The 23,125-nt window shown below is 47.2% G+C and overlaps 1 protein-coding gene across 1 annotated transcript in view; it reads left to right on the forward strand.

Moving 5' to 3' along the window:
- Window positions 1-23,125, forward strand: part of NCAPG (non-SMC condensin I complex subunit G) — a 239,049-nt gene that overhangs the window by 139,293 nt on the left and 76,631 nt on the right. Inside the window, exons 11-12 of the mRNA XM_063921442.1 lie at window positions 17,909-18,088; window positions 19,090-19,200. Coding sequence (XP_063777512.1) covers window positions 17,909-18,088; window positions 19,090-19,200 — 291 coding nt within the window. The remainder of the gene's footprint in view (window positions 1-17,908; window positions 18,089-19,089; window positions 19,201-23,125) is intronic.

Raw genomic sequence — 23,125 nt, forward strand, 5'->3', positions numbered from 1 at the left:
ACTAAAATGGCTCCTGCGGAAGATTTTCATTTGGGTCGTTTTCTCCATTTTTTACAGGCAGGTGTAGATGCAGGCCTGAAATTGGGCTTCATCAAAGTGCAGGTTTCGGCATTGTCTATTTCTCTGACGTCCTAGTGGATGCTGGGTACTCCGTAAGGACCATGGGGAATAGACGGGTTCCGCAGGAGACTGGGCACTCTTTAAAGAAAGATTAGGTACTACATCTGGTGTGCACTGGCTCCTCCCTCTATGCCCCTCCTCCAGACCTCAGTTAGAATCTGTGCCCGGCCAGAGCTGGATGCACTCTAGGGGCTTTCCTGAGCTTCCTAGAAAGAAGGTATTTGTTAGGTTTTTTATTTTCAGTGAGATCTGCTGGCAACAGACTCACTGCTATGTGGGACTTAGGGGAGAGAAGCAAACCTACCTGCTTGCAGCTAGCTTGTGCTTCTAGGCTACTGGACACCATTAGCTCCAGAGGGATCGAACAGAGGGCCCGACCTCGATCGTCCGTTCCCAGAGCCGCGCCGCCGTCCCCCTTGCAGAGCCAGAAGACGGAAGAAACCGGAGAAAATCGGCGGCTGAAGACTCCGGTCTTCAATAAGGTAGCGCACAGCACTGCAGCTGTGCGCCATTGCTCCCACAGCACACCACACGCTCCGGTCACTGGTGGGTGCAGGGCGCTGGGGGGGGGGGCGCCCTGGGCTGCAATAAATATACCTTTTGGCAAAAACAGCACATAATACAGTGTATAACACTGTATATGTGCATTAACCCCCGCCATTAATATTATAAAAAGCAGGAGAAGCCCGCCGCTGAAGGGGCGGGGCTATCTTCCTCAGCACAGCCAGCGCCATTTTCTCTTCACAGCTCCGCTGGAAGGCTCTCCCCTGCAGTATACAACTACAGAAAGGGTAAAAAAGAGAGGGGGGACACACATAAATTTAGGCGCAAAATTGTGATATAAGCAGCTATAGGGGGAAAATTCACTTTGTGTATAGTGTATATCCCTCTGTTATATAGCGCTCTGGTGTGCGCTGGCATACTCTCTCTCTGTCTCCCCAAAGGACTTTGTGGGGTCCTGTCCTCAGTCCTGTCCTGTGTGCGGTGTCGGTACAGCTGTGTCGACATGTTTGATGAGGACGCTTATGTGGAGGCGGAGCAGGTGCCGATAAGTGTGATGTCGCCCCCTGTGGGGCCGACACCTGAGTGGATGGATATGTGGAAGGTATTAACCGACAGTGTCAACTCCTTGCATAAAAGGTTCGATGACGCAGCTTTGGGACAGCTGGCATCTCAGCCCGCGCCTGCCCAGGCATCTCAGAGGCCATCAGGGGCTCAAAAACGCCCGCTACCTCAGATAGCAGACACAGATGTCGACACGGAGTCTGACTCCAGTGTCGACGAGGATGAGACAAATGTACAATCCACTAGGGCCATCCGATGCATGATTACGGCAATGAAAAATGTGTTGCACATTTCTGACATTACCCCGGTTACCACAAAAAAGGGTATTATGTTTGGGGAGAAAAAGCAGCCAGTGACTTTTCCCCCATCTGATGAATTAAATGAATTGTGTGAAGAAGCGTGGGGTTCCCCAGATAAGAAACTAGTAATTTCTAAACGGTTACTAATGGCGTACCCTTTCCCGCCAACGGATAGGTTACGCTGGGAGACATCCCCTAAGGTGGACAAGGCGCTCACACGCTTATCAAAAAAGGTGGCACTGCCTTCTCAGGATACGGCCGCCTTAAAGGAGCCTGCAGATAGAAAGCAGGAGGCTATCCTGAAGTCTGTGTATGCACACTCAGGTACTATACTGAGACCTGCTATTGCTTCAGCATGGATGTGTAGTGCTGCAGCAGCGTGGTCTGATTCCCTGTCTGATAACTGATTCCCTGGACAGGGACACTATATTGCTAACCATAGAGCATATTAAAGACGTAGTCTTATATATGAGAGATGCACAGAGGGACATTTGCCGGCTGGCATCTAGAATTAATGCAATGTCCATTTCTGCCCGGAGAGCATTATGGACTCGGCAGTGGACAGGTGATGCTGATTCTGAAAGGCACATGGAAATTTTGCCTTATAAGGGTGAGGAATTGTTTGGGGACGGTCTTTCGGATCTCGTATCCACAGCAACAGCTGGGAAGTCGACTTTTTTACCTCAGGTTCCCTCACAACCTAAGAAAGCACCGTATTATCAAGTACAGTCCTTTCGGCCTCAGAAAAGCAAGCGGGTTAGAGGCGCGTCCTTTCTGCCCAGAGGCAGGGGTAGAGGGAAAAAGCTGCACCATACAGCCAGTTCCCAAGAACAAAAATCCTCCCCTGCTTCAACTAAGTCCACCGCATGACGCTGGGGCTCCACATGTGGAGCCAGGTGCGGTGGGGGCCCGTCTCCGGAACTTCAGCGACCAGTGGGTTCGCTCACAGGTGGATCTCTGGGTTCTACAAGTGGTATCTCAGGGATACAAGCTGGAGTTCGAGACGTCTCCCCCTCGCCGTTACCTCAAATCCGCCTTGCCAGCTACTCCCCAGGACAGGGAGGTAGTACTGGCGGCAATTCACAAGCTGTACCTCCAGCAGGTGATAATCAAAGTTCCCCTCCTTCAACAGGGACGGGGTTACTATTCCACAATGTTTGTGGTACCGAAACCAGACGGTTCGGTGAGACCCATTCTAAATTTAAAATCCTTGAACACTTATATAAGGAAGTTCAAGTTCAAAATGGAATCGCTCAGGGCGGTTATTGCAAGCCTGGAAGAGGGGGATTACATGGTATCACTGGACATCAAGGATGCTTACCTACATGTCCCCATTTAACCACCTCACCAGGTGTACCTCCGTTTTGTGGTACAGGACTGCCATTACCAATTCCAGACGTTGCCGTTTGGTCTGTCCACGGCACCGAGGGTATTTACCAAAGTAATGGCCGAAATGATGATACTCCTTCGAAAGAAGGGAGTTATAATTATCCCGTACTTGGACGATCTCCTTATAAAGGCGAGGTCCAGGGAGCAGTTGTTGGTCGGAGTAGCACTATCTAAGGAAGTGCTACAACAGCACGGCTGGATTCTGAATATCCCAAAGTCGCAGCTGGTTCCTACGACGCGTCTGCTGTTCCTGGGTATGATTCTGGACACAGAACAGAAGAAGGTGTTTCTCCCGGAGGAGAAGGCCAAGGAGTTGTCATCTCTGGTCAGAGACCTCCTGAAACCAAAACGGGTGTCGGTGCATCACTGCACGCGAGTCCTGGGAAAGATGGTAGCTTATTACGAGGCAATTCCATTCGGCAGGTTCCATGCAAGGATCTTTCAGTGGGATCTGTTAGACAAGTGGTCCGGATCGCATCTTCAGATGCATCGGCTGATCGCCCTGTTCCCGAGGGCCAGGGTGTCTCTACTGTGGTGGCTGCAGAGTGCTCATCTTCTCGAGGGCCGCAGATTCGGCATACAGGACTGGGTCCTGGTGACCACGGATGCAAGCCTCCGAGGTTGGGGGGCAGTCACTCAGGGAAGAAACTTCCAGGGACAATGGTCGAGTCAGGAGGCTTCCCTACATATAAATATTCTGGAACTAAGGGCCATTTACAATGCCCTAAGTCAGGCAAAACCCCTGCTTCAAAACCAGCCGGTGCTGATTCAGTCAGACAACATCACGGCGGTCGCCCATGTAAATCAACAGGGCGGCACAAGAAGCAGGATGGTGATGGCAGAAGCCACAAGGATTCTCCGATGGGCGGAAAATCACGTGATAGCACTGTCAGCAGTGTTCATTCCGGGAGTGGACAACTTGGAAGCAGACTTCCTCAGCAGGCACGACCTCCACCCGGGAGAGTGGGAACTTCATCCAGAAGTCTTCCAGCTGATTGTAAATCGTTGGGAACGGCCACAGGTGGACATGATGGCGTCCCGCCTCAACAAAAAGCTAAAAAGATATTGCGCCAGGTCAAGGGACCCTCAGGCGATAGCTGTGGACGCTCTAGTGACACCGTGGGTGTACCAGTCGGTTTATGTGTTCCCTCCTCTTCCTCTCATACCAAAGGTACTGAGGATAATAAGAAAGAGAGGAGTAAGAACTATACTCATCGTTCCGGATTGGCCAAGAAGGACTTGGTACCCGGAACTACAAGAAATGTTCTCAGAGGACCCTTGGCCTCTGCCTCTCAGACAGGACCTGCTACAGCAGGGGCCCTGTCTGTTCCAAGACTTACCGCGGCTGCGTTTGATGGCATGGCGGTTGAACGCCGGATTCTGATGGAAAAGGGCATTCCGGTTGAAGTCATTCCTACGCTGATAAAAGCTAGGAAGGATGTGACAGCAAAACATTATCACCGCATATGGCGAAAATATGTTGCTTGGTGTGAGGCTATGAAGGCCCCAACAGAAGAATTTCAGCTGGGTCGATTTCTGCACTTCCTACAGTCAGGAGTGACTATGGGCCTAAAATTGGGTTCCATTAAAGTCCAGATTTCGGCCCTGTCTATTTTCTTTCAAAAAGAACTGGCTTCACTACCTGAAGTTCAGACGTTTGTTAAGGGAGTGCTGCATATTCAGCCCCCTTTTGTGCCTCCAGTGGCACCTTGGGATCTCAACGTTGTGTTGGATTTCCTAAAATCACATTGGTTTGAGCCACTTCAGACCGTGGAGTTAAAATATCTCACGTGGAAAGTGGTCATGCTTTTGGCCTTGGCTTCGGCTAGGCGTGTGTCAGAATTGGCGGCTTTGTCCTGTAAAAGCCCCTATCTGATTTTCCATATGGACAGGGCAGAATTGAGGACTCGTCCCCAATTTCTCCCTAAGGTGGTATCAGCGTTTCATTTGAACCAACCTATTGGGGTGCCTGCGGCTACTCGGGACTTGGAGGCTTCCAAGTTGCTGGATGTAGTCCGGGCCCTGAAAATCTATGTTTCCAGGACGGCTAGAGTCAGAAAAACTGACTCGCTGTTTATCCTGCATGCACCCAACAAGCTGGGTGCTCCTGCTTCAAAGCAGACTGTTGCTCGCTGGATCTGTAACACGATTCAACTTGCACATTCTGCGGCTGGACTGCCGCATCCTAAATCAGTCAAAGCCCATTCCACGAGGAAGGTGGGCTCTTCTTGGGCGGCTGCCCGAGGGGTCTCGGCTTTACAACTTTGCCGAGCTGCTACCTGGTCGGGATCAAACACGTTTGCAAAATTCAACAAGTTTGATACCCTGGCTGAGGAGGACCTTGAGTTTGCTCATTCGGTGCTGCAGAGTCATCCGCACTCTCCCGCCCGTTTGGGAGCTTTGGTATAATCCCCATGGTCCTTACGGAGTACCCAGCATCCACTAGGACGTCAGAGAAAATAAGATTTTACTCACCGGTAAATCTATTTCTCGTAGTCCGTAGTGGATGCTGGGAGCCCGTCCCAAGTGCGGACTTCTGCAATACTTGTATATAGTTATTGCTTAACTATAGGGTTATTGTTCTGAGCCATCTGTTTAATGAGGCTCAGCTGTTGTTCATACTGTTAACTGGGTATACTTATCACAAGTTGTACGGTGTGATTGGTGTGGCTGGTATGAGTCTTACCCTGGATTCCAAATCCTTTTCTAGTAATGTCAGCTCTTCCGGGCACAGTTTCCCTAACTGAGGTCTGGAGGAGGGGCATAGAGGGAGGAGCCAGTGCACACCAGATGTAGTACCTAATCTTTCTTTAAAGAGTGCCCAGTCTCCTGCGGAGCCCGTCTATTCCCCATGGTCCTTACGGAGTACCCAGCATCCACTACGGACTACGAGAAATAGATTTACCGGTGAGTGAAATCTTATTTTACTTTCAAAAGGAATTAGCTGTCCTCCCTGAGGTTCAGACGTTTGTGAAAGGAGTATTGCATATCAATCCTCCGTTTGTGGCTCCATGGGATCTTGACGTGGTCTTACAGTTTCTCATGTCTTCCTGGTTTGAACCTTTGCGTAAGGTTGAGTTGAAGTTTCTCACCTGGAAGGTAGTCATGTTGTTGGCGCTGGCGTCTGCCAGGCGAGTGTCTGAGTTGGCGACCTTATCTCATAAGAGCCCGTACTTGATTTTTCATTCAGATAGGGCAGAATTGAGGACTCGTCAACCATTTTTACCGAAGGTGGTGTCTTCGTTTCACATTAACCAACCTATTGTGGTGCCGGTGGCTACGGATGCTGTGGCAGTTCCAAAGTCTCTGGATGTGGTGAGAGCTTTGAAGATCTACGTCGCCAGAACGGCTGTTGCCAGGATGACTGAGGCGCTGTTTGTCCTGTATGCTTCTAACAAGATTGGTCATCCTGCTTCAAAACAGACTATTGCACGCTGGATTTGTTGTACGATTCAGCAGGCTCATTCTTCGGCCGGGCTACCGGTGCCGAAGTCAGTGAAAGCCCATTCTACCAGAAAAGTGGGCTCGTCTTGGGCGGCTGCCCGAGGCGTCTCAGCTTTACAGCTTTGCCGAGCGGCCACCTGGTCAGGTTCAAACACTTTTGCTAAGTTCTATAAGTTTGATACCCTGGCTGATGAGGACCTTGCGTTTGCTCAGTCGGTGCTGCAGAGTCGTCCGCACTCTCCCGCCCGTTCTGGAGCTTTGGTATAAACCCCATGGTCCTTCTGGAGTCCCCAGCATCCTCTAGGACGTAAGAGAAAATAGGATTTTGGTACTTACCGGTAAATCCTTTTCTCCTAGTCCATAGAGGATGCTGGGCGCCCATCCCTGTACGGACTGTTTCTTGCAGTGTATTCTTGTTGATTAACTTGGTTTATACACGGGTTATGTATTTCTGGTTTTCAGCTTGTTGCTGTTGTTGTTTCATACTGTTATCTGGTTTACTGTTACTCCGATTGTACGGTATGTTTGTGGTGTGGGCTGGTATGTTTGTAGCCCTTAGTTTACACACAAATCCTTTCCTCGAAATGTCCGTCTCTCCTGGGCACAGTTCCTATAACTGAGGTCTGGAGGAGGGGCATAGAGGGAGGAACCAGTTCACACCCAGTTTAAGTCTATTCAGTGTGCCCAAGCACCTGCGGATCCCGTCTATACCCCATGGTCCTTTTGGAGTCCCCAGCATCCTCTACGGACTAGGAGAAAAGGATTTACCGGTAAGTACCAAAATCCTATTTTTGTAATTGTAGGGTGTTTCAGCAAAAGTTTATATTATTTCTCTAGCATCCATAAGTGATATTGGGGAATTAGTACGATGGGGTATAGACGGGGTCCAAAGGAGCCGGTGCACTTTTAAATTTCTTCAGCTGGGTGTGCTGGCTTCTCCCCTCTATCCCTCCCCCCTCCCCCCACAGGCAGTTTAGAAAAAAGTGGCCTTAGGAGAGGATTCACACTTTGGAGCTCCAGAGAGTTTTCTTCAGTTTATTTTAAAACTTTATTAATTTAGGTATGGTGTTTGGGCAACAGCATACCTGCACCGTGGGAGTTAAGGGGGAAGTAAAGTAGGGGGGATTACCGGTCTCTTCAGGCATCCGAGCCACTTCCCTGCTGCTGGGCCACCATACTGAGAGGTTGTATAGCGGGGCACTGCGTCTTAGCTGTCGCAATCGTAGCAAGCCGCACACCCCTAACAGATGCCTGAAGGTGAGAAGAGTGGTGAGTACAAACCGGGGGCCCCGCTAGGGGGGGTCCCCCGGTTCTTGGTGCGGCGCAAACGCAGGGGCAACATACGGAACCCTCCCTTGCATACACTGGCCAGCGGTAGTGAAAACAGGTATCTTTACTTCGTTTTACACTCTGTGGGAGACCTCCAGTATAAAAATCTACATAGCTCAGGGGAGATTACAGGGGGCGGAGCTTCCTTCAGAGCGGGACCAGCGGTGTTTTGGCGCCTTCCTCTGCTTACAGCTGCAGCAGCAGGCACACACAGCTCCTCCAGACACTCGGGATAAGCAGCAACACTGGTACATGGCAAAAGGGGAGAGCCACTATTGTACACAATCTATGTCGTGAAAAGGACAAAAACTCAGGCGTTACACCGTGATAAAACAGCTTGCAGTCTCACTTGGGCTGCTTAGCTTGGGTGTGCTATTCCTACCTCTGTGTCTCCCTCTCACATACAGTAAGGGCAGGCTTGCTATTATATTTCTTGTCTGTGTGTATGTGTATATAAGTGTTGTCTACTGTAAACATGGTAAAACACCAATTATGCAGTGTATGTCACACTAGATTCTCTCCCTCTACAACTGCTTCCATATCATGTGAACAATGCAGCCAGTCCTCACAACTCAGTGAGGGGGCTTGGGGGTAGGGTCAGGAGCCTTCCTGGCTAGGTGCCATAAAATCCATGATGTCAGATATGTTATCTCAGCTCACTGCTAATACTAAAAAAAACCTCAACAACTTCAGCAGGCTGTTGCAGACCTTACTGTAAGGGCAGATATTCAACAGCCCCCCCCCCCCCCCCCCCTCTCTAGATCAGGGCCACTAAACGTGGGTTACCTGCTCTACTCTCAGAATCTGATGAGATACAGGAGGAGGGGGAGGACTTGGATCCTGTTATTGGGGATTCCCCTTCTGCTCAGGCTATTGAGCCCCTCTTTCTTGCTATACGGGGCGTATTAAAACTCAATCTAGAGGACGCTGCAGCACAGCAGTAGGTTTTTCTTAACACAGAACAAACTCAGTGTCTCTTTCCCTGTTTCTGCAGAACTGTATGACCTGTTTAAGTTAGCTTGGAAAAAGAAATACCAAGTGACAAAACGATTTTTGCACACTTTCCAATTTGCTCCTGAAGGCAGGATAATCTGGGAAGAACCCCCGACCGTAGACGTATCAGTCTCTCGCCTATCTAAAAAGGTGGTACTACCAGCTCCGGGCTCCTTTACCATAAAGGACCCTGGGGATAGGAAAATAGAGACTACACTGTCTGTTTACACAGCGGCTGGTATATCACAAAGACTGGTTAAAGCGGGTTGCTGGATGACGCATGCCATTCATACGTGGGCTACTCAAATTCAAGAGGGCCTCTCGGGGGGATATGTCCCTGGTCACTACGGTGATTCTCCTAAACTACATTCAAGACACTGCGTGCGTCCTGTGTGATTCACTCAAGGAGATAGGCAATATTAATGCTAGGACCACTGCTATGGCAGTGTCGGCGTGCAGAGCTTTGTGGTTGCGTCAGTGGATAGCGGACGCAGAGTCCAAGTGCAGTGTGGAATCTCTTCCTTTTTCAGAGGATTGGCTCTTCGGGGTTGAATTGGATTCGTGGATTTCTAAAGTTACTGCAGGGAAATCCACTTTTCTCCCATCTGGGGCCCCGCTGGCTAGACGTTCCTACCCATGGCTGTCTGCCCAGTCCTTTCGGTCTAACAGATTTAGATCTAGGGCCAGAGGTACCTCCAATGCAGCTAGAGGCACCAGAGGTAAGACAAGGAAACCAGCAACCGCAGGTTCTCAGGAACAGAGGACCAGCTCAGCTTCCACTAAGGCCTCGCCATGACTGTGCCCACCCGCCCCGAGGTGGGAGCTCGACTGTGTCACTTCAGCTGCATCTGGGAAAGCTCCTGCCAGGATACCTGGGTAAAATAACTGATTTCTCAGGGCTACAAGCTGGAGTTCGACGGGTCTCCTCCCCAACGATTTTTCAAATCAAGCTTTCCAGCTTTGGAGGATACGTGTGTTACGCTGCAACAGGCCACCTTAAAGTTGGTTCAGTCCCAAGTCATTGTTCCAGTGCCACTGCAACAACAGGGAAAGGGTTACTACTCCAACCTGTTTGTGGTACCGAAACCGGTTCGGTAAAGCCCATTTTGAATCTAAAATTCTTTTTTTTTTTTAAATAACTTTTTTTTTTATTTCAATTGAAGCATATCAAAGAGTCACATCAAAGTACATTGATATATATGATTGATAAGATCCATCACATGAACACTGGTCTGTCATATAATCGAGACAAATTAGCATTGTATTCTGTTGTTAGGACCAGCATACATATAAATCACAGTAAAGTTTCCTTCAAATATTGAAAATGAACAGAATATAATGAGTCCGGACCCATGCCCACACCCACACCCACTCCCCCCTATGACAGGGTGCTATATTCCCCCTTAAGCTAACCAGCCACAAATGAAATTGGGGGGTCCTGTTCATAAACTCTAGTTTCGTACCATAAAGTATTGTGGAAACATTTCCACACTTGTTCCTTTAACGGGTGGGATAGAGTTTCTATGTAGCTTTCCCATGTTTCGAAAAATTTTATAGTGAACTTTTCCTTTTGTAGGGAAGCCTCCAGCCATTCCATTCTGAAAATGTGAAAGATCTTCCCTAGAAAAAGTGATAATGGCGGGGCAGAGGGCTGTATCCACATCTGTAAAATGCATTTTTTGGCAGCTGCTGAGATTATCATCAATAATTTTTTAACACCCTGTGCCACCCTAGTGCCTTCCGGCATCATGCCAAATATTGCCCATTCAGGGGTAAGCGGTACATAGTTAACTCGGTGTTGGGTAACATATCTCCATATTTGGACCCAGAATCTCCGGATTATAGGGCACTCCCATAGGCAGTGAAACAACTCAGCTCGTTGATTTCCGCATCTGGGGCAGGACGCGTCTTCTAATGAACCCATTAGATGTCTACGGTGTGGTGACAGGTATGTTCTATGCCATATATTTAGAAAGAGTTCGGTGTAGGATGCAGCAGGTATCAGCCTAATGGATAAATCAAGATGCTTCAGCAAGTTCGTTACAGAAAGGGACGGGAAATGATTTGTCCATTGCACCATTCCCGTCGTTGTATCAGTATATTGTAAGGGCGTATGTAAGAATGAGTAAAGAGTAGAGATCGCCTTGGAAGAGGGGTTCCCAGCCAGCAACAACCTATCCAACGGGTTGTCATAGTCCTGTGGGGATAATAATCTAGAGACAGTAGCTACATAATGTTGAGCTTGTAAGTATGCTAAGGGGAACGTATTCAGTATTGGGAAGAGTGCCACTGCCTGTACCAGCGTGAGTGGTTTTTGCGATTCACCACTTATAATTTGTCGTATAGAAGTAATACCATGCCGTTCCCAAAGAGTGAAAGGATGGTTCGCGTTTCCGTCCTGAAAACGATTATTGCGGACTAGGGGGAGGAAAAGTGACGCATGTTGATTCAGGGAGCATTTACGTCGCAGGACATGCCAGACTTTCCGAGTGGACATTAGTAGTGGGTTCGCTCGAACCGAGGCAGGTATTTCTTCCTCATGTAAATGCAAGAAGGAGATCATACTACCACCACCCAGAAAGGCGGATTCTAAGACCGTGTTGGAGTACATATTCCCTCCATGTAGCCAATCTCTCAAATAGCGTAAGTGGGAGGCGTGACTATATTCCAATACATTGGGGAGATTTACACCTCCATTGTGTCTACGCTGTTGTAATTTTACCAAGCTAATTCGTGCTCGCTTACCATTCCAAATGAATGTACGTATTATTTTGTTGATTTCTGTCGTGGCATTTCTAGAAAGTAAAATAGGAAGGGATTGCAATGGATATAAAAGCCTAGGAAATAGGATCATTTTCACCAGGTTCCCTCTGCCCAAAAACGATATTTTAAGATGTCTCCAACGTTCAGTATCTTCCCTCATACTGCGTATGATTTGTCTTAGATTAAGGCTATATAGGTTTGTCAAATTTTTTGGGATTTGTACCCCTAGATAAGTGATCGCTTTAGTTGTCCATCCAACTGTGGCTTCTCTGAACCAGGCCGGGCGTGCATAGCCCGGCTTTAAATATAGGGCCGTGGATTTTTCAAAGTTGACCTCGAATCCCGATACCCTTCCAAATTCCCTAATACGCTCCATCAGCGGTCCCAGGGCCCTCCTTGGTTCCGATAGGATCAAGAGGACATCGTCGGCGAATGCCGACATTTTAACCTCCTCCATTCCAACATTAATGCCCCTAAATTGGGACCAATTCTGCAGTACCCGCAACATGGGGTCTAGTGCTAGATTGAAGAGTAGGGGCGAGAGGGGGCAACCCTGCCTCGTCCCTCTGGTAAGCTCAATTTTATCCCCCTTTGTCCCATTAATCAGTAGTGAGGTGTTTGGTTGGGTATAGAAAATTTTTATTAGAGATTGGAATGTTAGTCCAAAACCCCTCCTCTCTAGTATGTCGTGTAGATAGGGCCAAGAAACCATGTCAAATGCTTTAGTTGCATCTAGGCTTAAAAGCATATTTGGGGTATCCGTCTGGAGGTTTGCCGCCATTACTGCAGCTATGGCAGTGCGGATTCCCTTTACTAAGTGTCTGCCCTTGGTAAAGCCCAGTTGGTGGTCTGTGAGCATGGACGCTAAAAAGGATTGGAGCCGGTCTGCCATTATCTTAGCTAAGATTTTGAAGTCAACGTTCAAAAGCGTGATGGGCCGGTAAGAGGATGGTAGGGAGAGGTTTTTATTGGGTTTTAGTAGAAGAGTTGTAAAAGCCTGGTTGAAAGTGGGGTACGTAGGAAATTCTGATTGGATATGTCTATATAAGGCATGTATTGCTGGGATGGCATCATGATGTAAGAGTTTGTAGTATTCTATGGAGTAACCATCCGGTCCCGGCGATTTGTTAAGATGCATAGAAGAGATCGCCTTAGCAATCTCCTCCTCTGTGATTGCTCTCTCGAGGTCTTCCCTCTGTAAGGGTGTTATGCAAGGGAGATTCGCCTCATCTAATAGTTTATCTGACAAGACCGGGTCATGTGGTGTTGGAGCGTAAAGCTGACGGAAATAGTTCTGGAATGTCCGTATAATGTCCGCAGTTTTAGTGTGCAGTGTATCAGAGCGACTGTCAAGTATAGTAGATATGTGTCCACGCCTCTTGAAGCTTTTGGTCATGTTTGCCAGTAAAGTTCCCGTTTTGTTTCCCCAGCGGAAGTATTTTTGTTTAGTGTAGTCCAGCTTTTGCTGAGCTTGTGTTATTAAGAAACTATCATACAGTCTGCGTGATTCAATATAGGTGTTGTGAGTGAGGGAAGTAGGGTCTGAGATATATGCTGCCAGGTGTGTCCGCATAGTGTGTAGTAGGTCATCATGTTGTGCCTTGTTTACCCGATTTCTGTTCGCTACATATGACATAATGTGTCCCCTCATCACCACCTTGGACGTTTCCCAAAATAAGACAGGGTTATCCCAATGTTCCAGATTATCATCCGAAAACTCCGCCCACTTCAATCTGAGAAACCTTTTGAATTGTTCTGAGTGGAAGAGGTAAGAGGGGAACCGCCAGAAGAATGGGCGTGAGCCCACAGGTCGGGTATTGAGCGTAACTGACACCGGTGCGTGGTCGGAAACTGCAATATCCCCTATCTGGGTATCTATGGTGTCAGAGAGTAAGGGCGTGGACAGCAGTGTATAGTCTATGCGAGAGAAGGACCCATGGACCGCCGAGTGGAACGTGTAAGACCTATCCGTGGGGTTAAACATTCTCCATGGATCAATTAAAGAATGATCCACGAGTAATCTAGAAATCTGGCGCCACTGAGGGGCCATCCGGTTCGCCGGGGTCGGGCATTTATCGATCAAAGGATCTAAAATTGTGTTGAAATCACCGCCTATTATGAGTTCGTGGTTGCTTCTACTATGGAGGAGTTGCGAGATACGTTGGTAAAAAGCTGGTTGATCAACGTTAGGAGCATACAAATTGAGCAGAGTGAACCTAGCATCATATATCTGGACGTCCATAAGAATATAGCGGCCCTCCGGGTCTAGGTCTGTATTTAAGAATCTAAAATTCTTGAACCCTTACCTAAAGGTTTTCAGGTTCAAGATAGAATCCTTGAGACCAGTGATTGCGGGCCTGGAGGAACGGGAGTTCATGGTCTCACTAGATATAAAGGACACCTATCTCCATATCCTGATTTGGCCACCTGACCAGGCTTACCTGCGGTTTTCCCTGCTGAACGATCACTACCAGTTCCAGGTGCTACCCTTCGGCCTTTCCACAGCTCCGAGGGTGTTCACGAAGGTGATGGCGGAGATGATGTTCCATATATAACAAAATGGTGAAACCCAAGTGGCGCGTTAAAACCACGTGAAGGTTTATCTGAGGGCTGCCACTGACTTTAAGCGCATTAAGGGTCTTAACTTCCTTTTAGGAGATGATGTTCCAACTCCGGGTCCAGGGGGTCAATATTGTCCCTTATCTGGACGATCTTTTGATAAAGGCAAGATCCAGGGAGCTTTTAGTGCTCCATATAGACCACACTATCCAACTTCTGTCACACCAAGGGTGGATCCTCAATTTACAGAAGCCAACTCAGCGGCTCCTGTTCCTGGGAATGTTGCTGGATATTGTGCCCAGAAAGTGTTCCTCTCAGAGGACAAAGCGAGAACACTACAGGAGATGGTCCGAATGGTTCTACGGCCTACTCGAATATCCATCCATCTTAGCATAAGATTGTTGGGGAAAATTGTAGCCTCATAAGAGGCGATCCAGTATGGAAAATTCCATGTCAGAACATTCCAATTGGTTCTCCTGAGCCAGTGGTCCGGATCACATCTTCAGATGCACCGGGATAGTACGGCTGTCACCTCAGGCCAGAATTTCCCTCCTATGGTGGCTGCAGTCCTCAAACCTACTGGAAGGTCGAAGTTTCGGGATTCAGGATTGGATCCTCCTCACGACAGATGCAAATCTGAGAGGATGGGGAGCTGACACCCAGGGGGCTCAGTTCCAAGGCAGGTGGTCAGCCCACGAAGCCCTACTTCCGATCAACATTCTGGAACTAGAAAGCTCTGCTTCATGTCTCTCCTCTACTCTGGTATCAAGTTCAGTCGGACAATGCCACGGCGGTGGAAAACATAAATCAACAAGGAGGGACAAAAAGCAGGGCCCGCATGCGAAAGGTGTCAAAGATACTCCTCTGGGCAGAAAATAGTGCAAGAGTAATGTCCGCAATCTTCATTCTGGGAGTGTACAACTGGGAAGCAGACTTCCTAAGTCGTCACGATCTCCACCTGGGAGAGTGGGGGCTCCACCAGTAGGTGTTTCAGCAGATTCTCGACCGGTGGGGCTGCCCACAAATAGACATGATGGCTTCTCGACTCAACAAGAAGCTTCGCTGGTATCGCTCACGAACCAGGGACCCTCAGGCAAGGGCAGTAGATGCACAGATGTCGCCTTGGCCTTACCGGCTGGTCTACCTGTTTTCTCAGATTCCATTGATCCCAAGGGTGCTAAACCGAATCAGGAATCAAAGTGTACAGGCAATTCTGAGGGGGGAGGGGGGGGGGGGGACGGGACACACACCCAGTTGAAGAAATTAAAAGTGCACCAGCTCCTTTAGACCCCGTTTATACCCCATCGTACTAATTCCCCAATATCCCTTATGGACTACGAGAAAAGGATATACCGGTAGGTAATTAAAATTCTATTTTTGGGTACATTAAAATGTCCTGTGACTTTATTGTGAATATTATTTTGTGTTTGTATACATGTTTGTCAAATCTTGAAAATAACCCTTTCAACTCCCATGTGGAAGTTTAAAAAATAAATAAAATAAAAAATAAGCCTTTACAATCAATACGACACCTCTATATACATGTCCCATATCACTGAGGCTTTTTCCTTGACTTTTATTAGCCAGATTTTACTATTTAAACCCCCTATAAAGTGTATTATTATTCTTCATTAGGGGCTGTGTACTAGAGGTTCTGCACTCTTAAGACATTTTAACCTTCAGATAAGGACTTTCACCACCTGTTCAGGGCGGTGTGCACAAAAGCCCTCCATGATTTTGCTGCGATAATTGTCCTCAAGTTTGCTATTAAATTGCAAAAAAAGTGAGTGATATGATTTTTACCTGCAGTTTAAATTCACAAGACACAATTCGCTGCAAAACGCTCCTAACTGATTTGCCCCCAAGGTGTTTGCCAACTCCTTCAAAAATGTATATTAAAATGTCCTCACATATGACTGCCAGTGTTTAGATTAGTTTTTAACGTTCCATTAGTGCCTTCTGATATAATATGAAATATAGATTATATTAATATATATTTAGATAGTTATATGATTATTAATGTAAGCTTGCAGTAGTACACAGATCAATTACAGAATTGGTTACTGTCATAAAATGAAGGTTTAACCGTATGTCAACTGCCTTACTCCACGGTAGTGAATGTGGGGAGGTTACCCAATCCTGAGTGGGCTTCCCTTTCTGTCAGAAGCAAGTTACCACCTGTGACTGACTCTTCCCACTGTGCCGCAGGAGGCACCTGGAACCGCTTAACTCTGCCTTTATGTGGCAACACCTCCTGTTTGGTATTGACCAATTCCTTATTTGCCACTCACTATGGACCAGTGCTACACTTGGCAATGTGCTTGAGCCTGGAGACACTCTGCTCAATCGTTAGACAGCTAGAAAACGGATAAGCTTCTTAACTAGCAGTCACAGCATACAAGTAGATGCAAGCATCTTGAAGCAAGAGGATGTATATCTGCTCCAATTAAACATCTTTAAAAAGGCAGCTAATTGCTAGTGGAATGTACTAGGAATATCGCAGCATTCAGATGTTCGCAAACAGTCAGATTACACCATCCTGAAGCTGGCCAAGAGGATACACTCACAAAATAGGGCTCACATAGCTCCTCTTAAGTTTTAGCAGCACTACAGCAAGGGTAATCCATCCTCCGTCTCTTTAACTGATCTATGTGCTGTGCATGTGAATCCAGCTGGAGAAGTCTAACATTGCTGCAAGTGCACAGCGGGAAGTGTCTCCTCTTTACGCATGAGGCTGCCTGGGGAGAAAGCTCAGTTCTTGGCCACTCTGGTAGTCTGAGTAGTGTTATCTTATCATCTCCATCCTAAAATCAGCTTTTCCGCAGGACTACCAGGGACTGAGGTAGAACATGTGTTGTATATAGTACACATACCCACCCATCCGCATTTGTACAAACTTTAAATAAAATACATTATTTGTATACACATTGCATTGCGCCAGGTGCTGAGCGCCGGGCTTGTTTCGCCCCCATACTGCAACCCGCGTTAGAACTTTCCTGGCTGCGATGCTCAAAAAAACTCAATTCTCTACAACACATTTTCATATATTCATCCTGCATTGTAAATGCACTAGTTTTGGCACCAAGCGCCGAGACTGAGCTCCTACCTCGCTAAGGGGTACATGGAGCTAAATGTCCCAGTCCTCAGTATTTGGCTGAAGTTACCCAGAATCTGGCTGCAGTCTATTATTGCACCCCTTTACACACAATGCACAAATGAAAACATTTTTAGTCACTTTTTTTTTTTTCTCTACACTTCTCTGGTTCACTGCACCAGGTGTTTACTATTTTCCCGTTGCGGACCAGACCATCCCCTGTCAGGTGCCGTGGTGGTCATTTTGAAAACATGAGGGGGCAGGACCGCAGTGACTTATCATTTTGGTGACATGATAAGGTTTGGTGAGGGAATAATAAAGCAATAAAGACACGAAAGCTGCCATAATTTGCTGCATAGGTGACCGTGTCTTTGCACTTGTGATATGACTTAGGGCTTGGCAGTACAATTTTACTTCTGACCCGTTACCATGCAGGTAACATGGCAGGAAGCTGTGTGCTTGAGAATGTGACTTGGACATGTCCACGAAGAGCATACCTTGTATGATAAGAAACTGGGCAGCACTGTTACCACCACTCTGACACCATATCTCTGCATTTCTTCTTGGTGTAGAATGTCTGGAGCACTGCTGTAGGTAGGAGAGGTGTTTTGTTGTTTATTTTGAATGACTGTCATAAGATTATCACAACTTATTTTTTCTGGTTGGTGTGTCCTCTCTATTTCTGCTCATTACTTTAACTTGCTGTGTGCACACACTCTGGGATCATATCCTGGGTAACTGAGGAGAGAGAGGTGATCATTTTCCTTGGCTAAGAGAAGAAAATGGCTCCCCCTGGTGACGGACCCTATTCAGCAGTGATTGATGGTAAAAATGTCTTGGATCCTTGTTTTAGATTGCCGATGTAAAAGTGCAGCTCATTGAAGCCAAACAGGAGTTGGAAGATTCCATAAATGCTCAGGACTTCAGTCGCGCCTCTGAATTGAAGGAAAGAGTGACAGAGCTAGAAAACTTAAAAACGCAGTTGATTAAAGAAGCAGAAGAGCCAGAACTTAAAGAAATCAGAGTGGAAAAGGTTTGAATTTGTTTTTTTTTGTGTTGCTGAAAACTTACTGTATACAAGTTGCTGTTATGCGACCAAGTCACTCCTAAAACTAGTGTCCTTTCCGGGTTCTCGCTATTCATAAATGAGACCCACTAGCCGGCACCACTCGAACATTTGAGTTTTGGACTGTTGACTTAATCACTACCAGTTAACTATTCTACAGTATCTCCTCCTGCTGAAGCCTCATTAGAACATAGGCACAACTATGGACAGCAGAAATGTCACTTTCTCACCACCCTGCTCCCCATTTGCTTTTCACTGCTGTGCACATGGACAGACAGCAGAAGCAGAGGATTATCTACAGTACTGGTCTTTTCTATTCTTTCTTCTCCCCAGCACATTGTGGTTTATCAGATTCATATACGTTAGTGGAAGCTAATTATTTGCTGTCGTTTTGGTTACAAGTAAATGTGAGATGTTTAACATATATGTATATGGTGACTAGTTGGGATATTTTAAATATATACTGTAAGTGCCATGATATGCACAATATTTATACAAACAGACCTATAACAATATCATTACGCATATAATTGTGAAATCACATCCGAATACTGTTCCGATGATAAGATGATTAAGGTGTAAGTTGTGCCATGCGTCACTCCTGTTTCTCACTTTGCACAGACATATAATCTTTGTCAAGTTGATTTATACTTCGCCTCCTAGCTGAAACCTGAATATCTATTGTTTGAGTATATATTTTCATATCTGTTTAATTGTGTTTGTTGTTCTAGATTTTACTATATGTAATTTTATATTTTATTCTACACATTCTTTTATAGTGTGCCCCAGGCAAAGTTCTCTCTGTACCCCTCTTGTATATGTCAGACACTAAATCTAGAGAGCCCCAGCAACGTATTGAACAATTGATGCATTGTAAATATTGGTTCTCATATCGTTAAATCCCTCTCCAGTGTACTTTCATTGCTTTCTTTCTTTTGTTTCTAAATGTTATTTGTCTTTTATTGTAGAATGACCCTGAAACTCTTCTGAAGTGCCTAACTATGTGCAATGAACTCCTAAAGCACATTTCCATGTCTAAGGGACTGGGAGGAACACTGAACGAAATTACTGAATCACTGGTAAGTGTGGGAGTGGGGAGCATGAACCTGTGTGTCTAATAATAAGCAAATTTATCATGCAGTCACTGAAAGGGAAATCCTATAAAATCCTATAAAGATATGTTGTTGCTAGTAAGTATTCTGCAATGGGATATATGGTCCACTCTACTTATGGTAAAAGGAGTGTTAAATGTCGAACTACACAGAGGTGTGTAGCTTCACAATACCTACTTTTCTCTACCATCCATAAGGGATATTGGGGACAGTACGTTGGGGTATAGATGGGGTCCAAAGGAGCCGGTGCACTTAAATTCTTCAAATAGGGTATGCTGGCTTCTCCCCTCTATGCCCTCCCCCACAGGGGAAGAGACACTGGCCTCCTGGAGGTGCTGAGTTAGATCCTGCTGACAGGGCAACGGTCCTGAGGGTCAGTGTACCGCAGGCATTGCGCTATCGTGCACACACCCGCAGCATGCTGCACAACTCCAGCACAGAGCCTGAAGATCAGTGTGTGGTGAGTGTTGCCAGGGGTCCCACTAGCAGGGTCCCCCCCGATTCCTGACGCAGGGTGGGCATACGGACTCCCTCTGGGGTAATCCCATAGCCCCCCACCCAATACACACACAGACTGGCAGCGGCAGTGTAATTAAGTATTGCAAACTCTTTTTACACAGTATAGAGGACATTGCCAGTATAAATAAGCATGTAGCTCCAGTGCCTATACAGGGGGCGGAAGCTACCTCAGAGCAGGACCAGCGGCTTCCTGGCGCCATTCCCTGCACTCTCAGCGCTGCAGCAGGACAGCCAACTCCTCCAGAGGATACTCCATGGCCAGACACTGGTACAGGGGTGTAGTTAAGGGGGAGAGCCCGCTGTGGAGACCTTTTACTGGGCTCCTCACACATTATACAACCATATTGCCTGACTTCTATTTTCTAAATTGTTACTTACAGGCTGGTACGGTCCCTCCTCTTGGAGTCTCTCCACACATACTGGGCTGGGCAGGCTTGCTTTTACCTGTTTCTGTGTGTATATGTTCCCTGTCAGCATGGTGAAGAAAGCCGAGTGTAATGTCTGTTACTCCAGGTTTTCTCCCTCCCCTGCAGATTCTCATGTGTGGGCAATGCAGTCAGCCTTCACAGGATAGTAGGGCTTCTGGGGGTGATTTACAAGAACCAGCTTGGCTGAGTTCTATTAAAACTGATGGCTGACATGTCCAATGAGTGTACTACTGCTAGACAGGAAAGGCAGCAGTTACAACAGTCTATGGCTGCTCCGACTAAAGATAGGACAGATGGCAGACATGTGACCCCTCTATCACATACATTATCCCAAAAAACGGGGGGTTACCGGATATCATCTCGGAATCAGAGGAGGAGGTACCAGAAGTGGAAGAGGGGGAGGAGCTGGAATCTACTACTGAGGTGGATGAGTCCTCTGCAGTGCAGGGCGTAGGGTCACTTATCCTTGCTATAAGGGATGTTTTGCATATTCCTGTGAATGAAGCGGATGTACAGCAATCCTTTTCTCTGCACAGAAAAAAGTACTGGTCACGTTTCCTGATTCAAAGGAACTGGATAATCTTTTCAGGGAGCCATGGGCTACACCTGACAAGAAATGTCCAGGTGACAAAGAAGTTGGTTGCCACTTTTCCTTTTGCTCATGAGGAGATCTGGGAGACTCCCCCTGCTGTAGATGCTTCGGTGTCCCGCCTGTCAAAAAAGACTGCTTCCTGTACCGGGGGCTACTGCCTTAAAGGAACCTGTGGACACAAAATAGAAAAAACTTTTAAATCTATTTATATTGCGGCTTTAGCCTCCCAAAGGCCTGTTATTGCGGGCTGTTGGGTGACTCCACGCCATTCATACCTGGGCAGGTACCCTTAAGGAGGGCCTAACTGGGGATAAGTTCTTGGCTGAAATAGTGACACTGATTCAGCATATTCAGGAATCTGCCCGTTTCCTCTGTGAAACAATAAAAGGCATTGGCATTATAAATGCTTGTACTTCTACCATGGCGGTTTCTGCACGCAGGGCGTTGTGGCTACGTTAGTGGGTGGCGGACGTAGTGCCGAAAAGGAGTGTGGAGGCCTTACCCTGCACAAGAGTGGCTGTATGGAGGTGAGTTAGACACTTGGATTTCGAAGGTTACTGCTGGAAAATCCACGTACCTCCCGTCTGCAGCTCCACTGGCTAGATGCTCTTACCCGGTACCTTCACTGCAGTCCTTTCGGACTGCGAGGTTTAAAGGAAGAGCCAGAGGTGCCTCAAATATGGCAAGAGGCTCCAGAGGCAAGTCATGTATGCCTGCCACCACAGGATCTCGGGTCCAGAGCGTCCGCTCTGTCTCCTCCGAACCCTCAGCATGACTATGTCCCTCCGCTCATGGGGGGATCTCAGGGTGGGAGCTCGTCTAAGGTTCTTCAGCCTCATTTGGAGAAGCTCCTGGTAGGATGCTTGGGTAAAAGATCTGATTTACCAGGTCTACAAACTGGAGTTCGAAAGTTCTCCGCCTCACAGGTTTTTCAAATCTGGCTTGCTACCTACAGATGACATGCACCTTATGCTACAGGAGGCCATTCAAAAATTGGTTCGGACCCAAGTCATTGTTCCAGTGCCACTTCAACAGCGGGGCGAGGGATATTATTCCAGCCTTTCTGTGGTACCAAAACTGGACGGTTCAGTGAGGCCCATTTTGAACCTCAAATCGTTAAAACCATATCTGTGGGTTTTTCGGTTCAAAATGGAGTCTGAGGGCAGTGATCTCAGGTCTTGAGGAGGGGGAGTTCTTAGTCTCTCTGGACATAAAGGACGCGTACCTCCATATTCCGATATGGCTGCCTCATCAAGACTACCTCAGGTTTGCTGGACAAACACTACCAGTACCAGGCGCTACCCTTCGGCCTATCCACGGCTCCAAGGGTCTTCACAAAAGTGATAGCGGAAATGATGTTCCAACTCAGGATTCAGGGCGTGAACATTGTCCCCTACCTGCTCGGTCTGTTGATAAAAGCGAGATCAAAGGAACAACTGCTAGTCGGCATCTGCCGTACGACATCCCTCCTCGAGCCGACACAGCGTCTTCAGTTTCTCGGGATGACCTTGGACTTGGTGGCTCAGAAGGTCGTCCTTCCTGCTGACAAGGCAAGGACGCATCAGGAGTTAGTTTGAGTGGTTCTGCAGACAAACCGGGTCTCGGTACATCTTTGCACCCGCCTGTTGGGAAAGATGGAGGCCATTCAATTTGGCAGATTCCATGCAAAGACATTCCAACTGGATCTCCTGAAGAAATGGTCGGGTTCGCATCTGCAGATGCATCGGGTCATATGTCTCACTGCAGGCCAAGATTTCTCCCCTGTGGTGGTTGCAACCATCCAACCTCCTGAAGGATCGGAGCTCGGGGATCCAGGATTGGATTCTCTTGACCATGGACGCAAGCCTTCGAGGTTAGGGAGCTGTCACCCAAGGGGCACAGTTTCAGGGCCGGTGGTCAAGCCACGAAGCCATTCTTCCAATAAACATACTGGAACCCAGGGCGATATACAATGCTCTGATACAGGCGTCTCCTCTGCTTCAAGGTCAAGCCATTCAGGTTCAGTTGGACCCTGATATGAGGCTATATTAAATAGAACGGAACTGGTGCGGTGTCCATTTGAGGTAATCAATAGAGGTCTGATTTAATACCAACAGTGCACTTACTTTGTATTCATCTGACTTTTATCTGAACAAATTCATTACAAATATGAGACTGTTACATGGATAAGATCCAGACTTTCAGCATCAGCTGTCAACTCTTAGGACTATCAATTTATATATCATCTTTATACCAGTCTATCAGTGCACTAAACTGTGTGGAACATATGGAGTTGTAGTGCGGAATTTTATTGGTTTTATTAGTATTAAATAGGTATATGTATACCGTATTATGTGATCACTGTATATTAAAA

Source organism: Pseudophryne corroboree, chromosome 1, assembly GCF_028390025.1.
Source record: "Pseudophryne corroboree isolate aPseCor3 chromosome 1, aPseCor3.hap2, whole genome shotgun sequence".
Lineage (NCBI taxonomy): Eukaryota > Metazoa > Chordata > Amphibia > Anura > Myobatrachidae > Pseudophryne > Pseudophryne corroboree.